This window comes from Propithecus coquereli, unplaced genomic scaffold (genome assembly GCF_000956105.1).
Source record: "Propithecus coquereli isolate 6110/MARCELLA unplaced genomic scaffold, Pcoq_1.0 Scaffold83, whole genome shotgun sequence".
Lineage (NCBI taxonomy): Eukaryota > Metazoa > Chordata > Mammalia > Primates > Indriidae > Propithecus > Propithecus coquereli.
This window is the reverse complement of record NW_012154507.1, coordinates 7,841,938-7,853,258: the sequence shown is the minus strand read 5'-3', so window position 1 is coordinate 7,853,258 and position 11,321 is coordinate 7,841,938. Positions and strand designations below refer to the sequence as shown.

At 39.0% G+C, this 11,321-nt stretch overlaps 1 protein-coding gene across 1 annotated transcript; it reads left to right on the top strand.

The window, feature by feature from the left end:
- The first annotated feature begins 1,329 nt into the window (after window positions 1–1,329).
- On the top strand, window positions 1,330–4,363 carry ARF6 (ADP-ribosylation factor 6). The gene is made up of 2 exons (XM_012663810.1): window positions 1,330–1,985; window positions 2,086–4,363. The coding sequence occupies exon 2, from the start codon at window positions 2,572–2,574 to the stop codon at window positions 3,097–3,099; it is 528 nt and encodes a 175-aa protein (XP_012519264.1). The 5' UTR covers window positions 1,330–1,985; window positions 2,086–2,571; the 3' UTR covers window positions 3,100–4,363.
- The last annotated feature ends 6,958 nt before the right edge of the window (window positions 4,364–11,321 follow it).

Below are 11,321 nucleotides of genomic sequence, written 5' to 3'. Positions count from 1 at the left end.
TGCTTCCTATTGCATCTGTATTTAATTATATCACACCTTCCATTGAAAAATAAATCGAAGCGCAGCAGGTCGATCTCCCATCTACTTCGTAAAACTGGAATCTGTTCTGAGAAAAGTATAACACTGGAAAAGAAGAAAATACAATACTTGCTTCTATTTGGCACATATCAAAAAATTCTTCCTACAAATATAACAATTATTAATGGCAACTTACAGTTAAAAAGCATTTTAAGAAATACTGTAAATGAGCCAACAACTGTATGAGGTAGACAGGGAGATGGCATAATTTTTGGGTTAAGAGGATGGGCTGTAGATTAATGATTTAATTCCAGTTCTCTGACCATCAAAAAATTACTTAACCTCTCCGACCCTCAGTTTCCTTATGTGTAAAATGTTAATACTCAAAGCTAATTCATATGGTTGCAGTGCAGATTAAAATATGTAAAGTATTTAAGACAGCGTTTGCCATAACACTCAATAAACGGTGACTATTTTCATTAGTGACATTATCACTCTTCATGATTTACAGATAAAGAAATTGAGGTTCACAAAGATGGAGACATAAGGATTCACAGCTATAAAATGGAGGGGTGACACTTGATTTTCAATCTTCTGGCTCCAAATCCTATCAGTTTTATGACAGTGCATCCTAAAGTAGATAGTAAATTAGATCATGGTTACAATATTAATAAGTTTATTTCAGGCTGAATTTTATAAAGTTATCATTTAACCTATCTACCACTATCAAATTTTCTTAAATTGTGACATAAAAATAGTATGTTATCATATGCTGTTATAGCATCTTCCTTTTTTGAAAAAAACGACTTCCTGTTTTTTTCTCCACTTGATATTTAAGCTTTTACGTTATTTTAAGTCTAACTTCATTACTAACCATTTGATACAAAAAGGTTTCCTAAAGCCTTCCATAAATATTGTATTATTTAATCTTCAAGTGGGGTGAAGTAAGCAAGGTCAGTTTACATAGGAGATAAACTCAGCAAGGTTTAGTGCCCAGATCCTGGCCATAGAAGTAGTTTTTCTGATTCTAAATCCTATGCTAATACCATCTAGGTTTCTTAAAGATAAGAATGGGTGGGTGGGTGAGAAACTACTATTAATCATACTGAAAGGAGGTGATATTTAAATATGAAAAGTTACCGTCTTCTAAAAAGTTGAAAACGCAGCAAGGCACAGGAATTATTAATAATACTGTAATTTTTCATAAACGTGGGTTAGTCCCGACAAGACATATACATAAGGCTCAAACACTTAAAAGAAGGGCTTCAGAGTAAACTCGAGCCCCGTAAAAGCGCTGGACTGGCTGGCAGAGTCCACACGAAACACTGGCCTCTCACGTGTCTTTCAGGAAACACAGACCTTGAGGGATAAAAGAAGCCAAGAAGAGGTTGGGGAAAAAGTAAGAATAAGTAAGCGAATAAATCTTCCCCCGGAGACTGAGGGCGCGCAAAGGCTGAGACCGGCTGGAGGGAACACGCAGAGCATCTGGCGGGCACCGACGTCTGAGAACAGGCCTGGAAGCTGCTCGGTTCGTCGTGAGAGCGTGCTGCCCGTGGGGCCAACACTGTGGAGCCCTCCCAGTGGATTTGCTCCCCTGGTTCGGGTGGGGAGGGAAAGAATAGAGCGCAAATGAGAAAAGCAGGCAAGGAAGGAAACTCTGGAGGAGCCACAGGTGGGATCAGGTTAGACTCCGAGATTCGCGGGCTCTGGGCGGGCCGCATCTGCGAGCCCTCCGAGACGCCGTAGACCCCGCCCCCTCCGGCGCGGGGCGCCCATGATGCTAGGCGCGCGAGCGGCTCTTCTTACAGAGGTCGCTCTTGTCCGAACGGTCGGCCTCTGCTGCGCCTGCGTGGTCGGGAGGGGAAGTGAGGCGGTTTCCTCGGCGCCTTTTCCGGCAGCGGCGGCGGCAGAACTGCGAGGAGGAGGTGGAGGCCGGAGGGAGCCCGCGCTCGGGGCGGCGGCTGGAGGTAACCTCCTGGGCCGAGCTGGAAAGGCGTGTCTCCTCGGCCTCCGCTCCCCTGTGGGGCTCCGACAGTAACTCCCTTCTCCCTCTCTGTGTCTCTGCAGGCAGCGCACCGAGTTACTGCGAGGATCAATGACCTGACGGGGCGCCGGAGCCGCGCTGCCTTTCGGGTGTCCTGGGTCGGTGGTGAGCCGGAGTTCGCGGACCGGCGGACGGGCCGGAGGGCCGCAGTGTCCCGCGGCGGGGTGAAGAAGAAGGTGGAGAAGCGGGAACCGCGGCGGCGTTCGCGCGGCGCCTGCGGGGGGAAGGGCAGTTCCGGGCCGGGCCGCGCCTCAGCAGGGCGGCGGCTCTCCCGGCGCAGACTCAGGGCCCCGGCGGCAGCGGCGACTGGAGGAATCAAGTTGTGCGGTCAGTGATGCCCGAGTGAGCGGCCGGCCCGGGACTCTGCCCCTGAGAGGCAACTCCCACGCAGGCCGCACGGGCGCCCTCGCGGCAGGGAGGCTTCGTTTCGGTTTCGCGGCGGCGGCGGCGTTGTTGCCTGAGGGGAACCGGGACACCTGAATGCCCTCGGCCCCGGCTACTCCGACGCGATGGGGAAGGTGCTATCCAAAATCTTCGGGAACAAGGAAATGCGGATCCTCATGTTGGGCCTGGACGCGGCCGGCAAGACAACAATCCTGTACAAGTTGAAGCTGGGCCAGTCGGTGACCACCATTCCCACCGTGGGTTTCAACGTGGAGACGGTGACTTACGAAAACGTCAAGTTCAACGTGTGGGATGTGGGCGGCCAGGACAAGATCCGGCCGCTCTGGCGGCATTACTACACCGGGACCCAGGGTCTGATCTTCGTAGTGGACTGTGCCGACCGCGACCGCATCGACGAGGCCCGCCAGGAGCTGCACCGCATTATCAATGACCGGGAGATGAGGGACGCCATAATCCTCATCTTCGCCAACAAGCAGGACCTGCCTGATGCCATGAAACCCCACGAGATCCAGGAGAAACTGGGCCTGACCCGGATTCGGGACAGGAACTGGTATGTGCAGCCCTCCTGTGCCACCTCAGGGGATGGACTCTATGAGGGGCTCACATGGTTAACCTCTAACTACAAATCCTAATGAGCATTCTCCACCCATCCCCTGGAAGGAGAGAAATCAAAAACCCATTCATAGGATTATCGCCACCATCACCTCTTTGAATTGCCACTTTTCTCTTTTGAATTTGAACTCTGGAGTTACTGTTCTACGGTTTGGGGGATGGCTGGGGGTTTTCTTTTTTGTTTCTTTTTCCCTTTTTTTTTTTCCTTTGCGTTAGGATGCTCTGATCTGACATTTGACATGAACACGAAATGCTAGATGCTCTTGTTAACTTCCAGCAAATGGGATGGGGGAAATATAGCAGTTCTTGGTAAAGTCCTTTGTAATAATGGTTTGATTTTTTTTTTTTTTATTTTGAGAAAATCTTTTTTTCCCCAATGTATGATGCTTTTTCCTTTTTGCCCAGTTTTCTTATCACTTGCTGTAGATGGCTTATTTTGCATTCATGCAGACTGTGTTGCAAGTCTGTTTCATCTAGTAAACTGAAAATTATTGCTTAATCAAACTGCCGTTTGTCTTTTATGTTTAAGGCCTTTCCTCCCTCCCTTATGAGTTCTAACTTTAACTTAGTAATTTCAAATGTGACCTTTTATATCTAAGACCAGTACAGTAAACTCAGCCCACAGTGGCAAATAATGAGTAACATCATTGTAATATGTTCCAGTTGCACATCAGTATGTTAAACAGGTAACGTAAGAAGTTCTTTACAATGTCAGCAATTAAGTTCTGAAACGTACATCGTGCATGAGTAGGAATAAAACCCAAGTTCCCCCAACATAGCTAACTTACGCTGCATAAAAATTTGAAAGTGTAACCCATCAAGGACATAGATTTTTTTTTTTCACTGCAAAGTTAGTCTGCTGTTTTTCCTTCTTTTTTAACTTTAAAAATAGACTCTTTCCAGAAATTGGAGCAATAATGGTGTATGCCACACACAAATAAAATGTTTGTAGATATTTTAAGTGACTTTTGGGCAAAACTGGAATGTATACTTTTACCTTGTTTCAAATGTCTAAGACCAGTAGTTTTAAAATTACTAAACCATTTACTTTGTTAATAAAGCATTAGCATTTAACAATTCAAATTATATGCACCTTTAACCTAGTTGAAAAAATACACATTTCCTGTTTTCACAGCAACTGATTAAGCTGAAGATCCAAGTCATTTTTCATAGATGAGTGATCCACATCTCCATTAATTAGAACACTGGAAAAGATGTTTTATAAAAGAGATATTTAATTTTGTTTATAGGATTAACTCATGCAAATAGATACCTGTTGGTTCAGTAGTACACTGTCTCCTTTAAAGAAGGAAATGTGATGAATGAATGATGTGTAGACTTGAGGGATGACAAAGGGGGAAGTAGGATGAAGAGAAGGAACCTACAGATGACAATGAATGTAAACTTACTTTTCTTCAAGGGTAAGCAGTGTGCTCACTGGTGATATCCAGATCCTAACAAGATTACTTGGTTAGCTGGTTAGGACCAGTAACTAGATTGAGACCACTTATGAAGATATTTTGAACCAAATGTTAATGCTTGATCACAAAATTGTGAAGCAGCATGTGGTTCTTATATAGCCTTAAGGATTAATTTTAGCGATCCTCAAGGAATTAAACTTAGGGAATTTCAGAAATGTAGACTGCAAAGGCGCAGTATACAGGAAAAGGTGGAGTGGGTTTTGTTTATGAGGGTGTCTGAAAACTAAAATTGAGCGGGATATCAAGGTATAGTTGGACAGTATTGGTCCTTCAAGCTTTGGCCATATTGTATAATGGAGCTCTTACCAAAGACGTATAAGACGAATAAGGCTATTAAAAAAAACTATTCAAGGTAAAAGTCTTGACAAATATTCTACTTAAAGCAGATGAGAAAAGGTGCTACGTTGCAGGCTCCTACTGGTGCAGAGGGATTTTTTTTATTTCAAGATGCAACTAAAGTATAAATTTCTGTTTCACTTTAGTAGAATCTCTAGAAATGAGGCTGATAAATATAGCTAAGAACATTTTGGTTGCTTTTTAAAATTCCCAAAGCTCCACCATAAATGTAATTCTTAGTGTTTTAAATAATTACATTTTAAGGTACATAAACATGGGTTATCCAAATATCAATGCTATAGTAACATCCTAAAACAAAACAAGCACAAAGGTATAAATATGCCTAAACTGGAGGAAACTTGAAACCCTCATGTTAATTCTTAAATGTAGTATTTCTAACTTGTGAAGACAGATTGGTAGGCAGCCATTTTTTGTGTGTCTTAAAATAACTGGGGGCATAGTTAAAATTTTATACATCAAGTGATTGATATTATTGAATGTTGCAGGTGAGATGTTATTTTGGTTTATTTGAAATGTCTGAAAAAAGGGGGGAGGGGGAAGCAAATATTTGAAATTTGGAAAACCCTAAACCTTTTGGTAAGAAATTGTAATTTTCATTTACATTTTCTTTAAGGATATAAAAAGTTTATAATTGATGTAGTTAAATTGAACCATAATCATTGGTGATTATGGAGCAGGTAATTATCGCCTGCAGAAAAAGTTATAATTTAAGAATTTAAAAAATAAGATCCTGAAATTTTTGTTTAATTGCATCAATTTCTGTATTTATGTGAATTTATAAACTGCAGTAAGTTTTGAATGAGGTTAATCTTGTTTAATATAAGTAAATGAGTCTGTAGACTGTGATCTCCCCAAACTAAAAAGTACAGTACTTGGAATTGTGTTCTTTATGGTTGTAGTGTTGGTAAAGCACTAATATGCAGAAAATAAAGGAATTACACAGTGCAGTTTCTCACGTTATGTTACTCACTTGAACTAGATAAATGGGATGTGTGGTGTGTTGGGCCATGTTACTCTCCAGGGTATATGGTAAAAAGTCACAATTTGGAAGTCACTTGACTTTTATAAACACAAAAAAGAGAGTGTTTGGTTCTTGTAAATGCTGGCTGTTTAAGGAGGTTTGCCCTGTTTTAGTTCCACCAAATTTAATCTGATTTTATAATTTAGAACAGAAAAACAGTAGAAAATAATTTTTAAAAATTGGAAGGTCCTATAGCAGTCTTTATTCTACTGTTTTTCCAAATCACAACCTCAGCATTTTTAGTACAGAGTTGTATCTAAAGAATTGGCCTTAAATTTTAACCCTTGACAATAGACTTCGATTTTAAAAGTTTCTTTTAGAGGTCAAAGTTGCTTTGTCAGATAAAAATGGCAGAATTGTAGTCACTTAGCAAAATAGTAGATAAAGAATAACTTGTTGGATAAATGGGTTTTTTAAACACATTTTTGTAAGCATTCCTTCCTATATCAGCTATTTTTATAATTTGGTTTTAGAATGTCTTATTGTTATCTGTAGTATGATTTAACCCCCATGTTAATATATATTAGTGTATTTAGTAATATGGTTTATTAAGATAATTATCAATTTGTCAGTGATAACAGTAGAAAATATTTCCCTCTTTAGTTTTTATGCTTTAATAAGCTTAGAAATAGAGTAACCATGATCTGAATGGTAATGGAGCTTTTTAAATTCTCAGTCATTTCCTAGATACCTTGGCAATCAGGGTTATAAGTAAGGCAAGTCTTATCTCTTTCCATAAAGGTAAAAATTGTATTCTAAAATCATATATAGCAATTATAAATTACTTTTAAGTCTAATCACTGAGCATAATGTATAACATTCAATAGAATCTAGCTTTTTGCTTTGTGTAATTAAATGGTAGAGACTAAGTAGTAAAGATTATAGTATTAGGAAGTTTATAAACATGGAATGTTGGGAGATGGAGCCATAGAAGAGGCAAAGCAACTTCTCCCTGCTGTGCCAAACTTAAAGTTGCCGGACTAGATTAGTGAGTTGAACTGGCAGAGACTGCATAGATGAGATCAAACAAGGCAGAACAGGTTTGTAGAGGGATTTAGGAATTACAATTGAAATTTGTTACTAAATTAGCTCAAGTAATGGTAAACTTCATGAGAATTAAACTATAAGAACTAACCTCATTTTGTGGAACGGTAAGAAAATGCTTTAATTTTTAACCTTTTTTTCTTTAAAGTGTTTTATGACTACTTGAAGTAATTTAAAAACGAAAGTATTTGTCAATCGTGTCCCTGAATGTCTTTTCATTTGCTGGAGAACATATATTTCCTCCATAGTATTTGTATTCTAAGTGTGAGGGTAGGTTTATTTGTTGAGAGCCTACTAATATGCCTGGCATGGTTTATGGGCAGGAGATACATCAGTGAAAAAACAAAATATCTGCCTTCATGGAACTCACATGGGGTGGGGAGAGAGAACAAAGATCAGATGATAAGTAAAAATCTGTTAGGTGATACAATATATATTATACAGTGTGTTACAGAGGAACAGGTAGGAACATGTTCAGAGAAGGCTTCATTGAGAAGGTGGCATGAACAAATATTTGAAGGAAGGAAATATTAATATTGGTATAATTGACATAGTAACAAAAAGATAACATGTATAGTGTAGAGCTGGGGTGGGAAAACTATGGCCAAGGGCAAATCTGGCTGAAGCCTGTTTTTATAGAAGCTGTGCTAAGAGTAGTTTTTACATTTTTAAAGGATTTTTAAAGATTGTAAGGAAAAAATACCATGAATTATTTGACAAAGATAGTATGTGGCCTGAAAAGCCTAAAGTATTTACTATCTGGCCCTTTGTTAACCCCGAGTCTAAAGCCCAGTTTTTAAAACATTATCCAAATATACCAGGATCAAAGAAATCTGTACCAATAACTAAAATAGTAAAACAAAACAAAAAAACTATCAAAATACATAGGAAATCCAACAATTTAAAGCAAAAAACCATTGTTTAATGAATGAGCCTACTCAAAATTTTCGGGAACAGTGGCATAGAGAATTTACCACATTCACACATTTAGCAAGCCCTGAGATTTGCTATTGAGTAGTCTAACCTGGAATTTTTTTTTTCTGAATATGTTCAAATGTGTGAAATTAGTAGTTTCTTGGTTTGAGTTTTAACATCATTCTTTAAAAACATCATTTGTGAATCATTTCATTTTAAATATTTCACTTATAGTAGTTTTACTGGTCTTAGGATTTAATTTAAATATGCTTCTCTGTTAAAGTGCCCTTTCCTCCAGATAACCTAGTTTAGTTTGGAGTATGTTCAGATAACATCATTTAACTGTGGCTTTTATTCACTTGCTAGTACTGTAATCAAGTCTTGAGTCCAGTATTTTATATTAAGAAACTTTGGGGGGTGGGGGTAGGAAAAAAAAAAGAAACTTTGTAAAAGAAAGTGTTTTATTGACTTAGAAACTAAGATATGGTATGATATTTGATTTATTCCAATATTATTATTCTCTAACCATTATAAACTAGAAAAATAATTTACTTCACACATGAATTATTTCTTGCCTGGAGAGTGCTATACTAATGTAGTAGGATGTGGAAGCTATTACTATTTTTTGTTTTTTATCCTCACTACACCCCCCATCCCAGTAACTTTTAAAAGAGAAACTAAACAAAGTAATTTATCAGGACTTACTGGAAGTAAGTTTTATGGGGGACATTTAGAAATGAGCTTTAAAGAAATGAAAACACTTGTAGTTAATAGAAAGACCTATGTGAAATTGGTTATTTATGACCATAAAAGCTGTTTTCCATTACAGCTGAATAGACTAGCTTGAGAAGGTCATAGCATATGAGAGGGTAAGCAAAACAAAACCAAATTTGTGTAGTTATAGAAGCAAACATTTGGATCTTTAAAGTTTGTTATAATATGGTAAACCAAAGTGCTTTAGATCCCCGTATCTTTATTTAAATAGAAGGTCTTGCTCTGTTGCCTAAGCTGGAGTGCAGTATCATGGTCATAGCTCACTGCAGCCTCGAGCTCCTGGGCTCAAGTGATTCTCCCACCTCAGCCTCACAAATAGCTGGGATTACAGGCTCATGCTATCATGCCTGGCTAATTTTTTAAAAAATTTATTTGTAGAAATAGGGGTCTTGCTGTGTTGCTCAGGGTGGTCTCAAACTCCTGGGCTCCAGTGATCCTTCTGCTTTGGCCTCCCAAAGTGCTGGAATTACAGGCGTGAGCCACTGAGTGCTGCCCATATCTTTGTTTTTAAAAGTTAGTTTTATGAATAAGTCCTAGGTTGGAGTTAGGCCTAAGGAGATCAAATTGGGAAATACTCTAAGAATAATACTTGGCACTTATTGAATGTTTGCCATGTGTCAGGCATTGTTCTAATCACTGAATGGGTATTAATTCTCTAAATCCTTACAACCACCTTGGGAGATAGAGTTCCCATTTTATAACTGAGGTAGCTGAGGCACAGAGAGGTACATGTTAATAAGTAGCAGAGCCAGGATTTGAATTCAGGTAGTCTGTATTGCACTATGAATTTGCCTGAGGTGATCCAGTGGTTAATAATGTTTATACATATATATATATATTTTTTTTTTTTGGTGTGTATTTTCTTATAAATAGCTTGCTCTTTTAGAGTAATTTTCTTATTTGATCATCAATAGTTTGTGGGTTTTTTTTTTTTTTTTTTTTTGATAGAGATGGGGCCTTGCTATGTTGCTCAAGCTGGTCTTGAACTCCTACACTCAAGCGATCTTCCTGCCTTGGCTTCTCAAAGTGCTGGGATTACAGGCATGAGCCACTGTGCTCAGCTATCGATAGGTTTTGAATCCCTGTGTCATTTGAGTCTTCTGTTGTGTTTTCTTTTTTTGAGACAAGGTCTCACTCTTACCCGAGCTAGAGTACGATGGTGTCAATCATAGCTCACTGCAACCTCAAACTCCTGGGCTCAAGCAATCCTCTTGCCTCAGCCTCCCAAGCAGCTGGGACTATAGGCACGGACCACCACATCCGGCTAATTTTTCTATTTTTTGTAGAGACAGGATCTCGCTCTTGCTCAGGTTGATCTCGAAATCCTGGGCTCAAGCAGTCCTCACACCTCGGCCTCCCAAAGTGCTAGGATTACAGGAGTGAGCCACCCGGACTGGCCCCATTTAAGTCTTCTGTATAATGGTGAACATGGTATTAGACTGCTGAAGAGAATTTTTTTTCTGTAAAAATCAAATTTGACTATTTGATTTTGAATTTTAGAAATCATTGTAAAACATAGAAAAAGGTAAGGTTTTCACCGAACAGATTATTTGCATGCTTATTTATATAAGTTATAAAAGGAGTTTCTTAAAGTTCTTTTAAGAAAAAAGTTTTATAAAATTTAAAGTACACAATTTATATTATTTCTACCTGACAAATTCATAACTACAGACATTTCAGGTATCATTTAATAACTAAATTTCTTGCTTTATAGATAACATTACAGCTCACTTTTTGGAGCACATTATATCTTCATGTCAGTTAGAACCTAGAGTCTAGAGTCATCTAAGGCCTTTTTTTTTTGCTGTTATTTTTTTAGAGATGGTCTCATTGTCACCCAGGCTAGAGAGTACAGTGGCCCAATCATAGCTCACTGCAACCTCAAATTTGTATTACATGCATTATTGCATTTAAAATGTGTGAGAAGGTGGGGTGCAGTGGCTCACACCTGTAATCCCATAGCAAGATCCTGTCTCTACAAAAAACTTTTTAAAAACTTAGCTGGTGCCAGGTGTGGTGGCTCATGCCTGTAATCCTAGCACTCTGGGAGGCCAGAGCCGGAGGATTGCTGGAGATCAGGAGTAGTAGACCAGCCTGAGCAACAGCAAAACCCCATCTGTACGAAAAATAGAAAAATTTGCCAGGCATGGTGGCACACACCTGTAGTCCTAGCTACTTGGGAGGCTGAGGCAGAAGGATCACTTGAGCCCAGGAGTTTGAGGTTGCAGTGAGTTATACTATGATCATACCACTGCTCTCCAGCCTGGGAGACAGCAAGACCTTGTCTCTGGAAAAAAAAAAAGAAATGTGAGCAAAGGTGCATGGGTAGTAAATATGCATACAATATTTGGGAGATAGAGAATGCACTCATTTGACTAAGGTTGCTAGATACCCAATTAAATTTTAATTTCAGACAATAATTTTTTAGTACAAGTTTATCTCAAGCAATATACTAAAATTTTTTTTAATCTGAAATTCAAATTTAACTGGTCATTTAAATTTTATCTACCATCCTATATCTGACTTGAGAGGAAGTAAGGTTCAAAATGGAAGTTAAAAAATGAGATTTTCAGAAGGCCTCAAGAACTAGACAAAGTAGTTTGGACATTGTTTTGTGTGTAATGGAAGCCACTGAAGTTTTATATATGTA

Excerpts from the sequence above, each read along its gene's own strand:
- ARF6 (XM_012663810.1), top strand. The coding sequence starts at position 2,572 with ATGGGGAAGGTGCTATCCAAAATCTTCGGGAACAAGGAAATGCGGATC.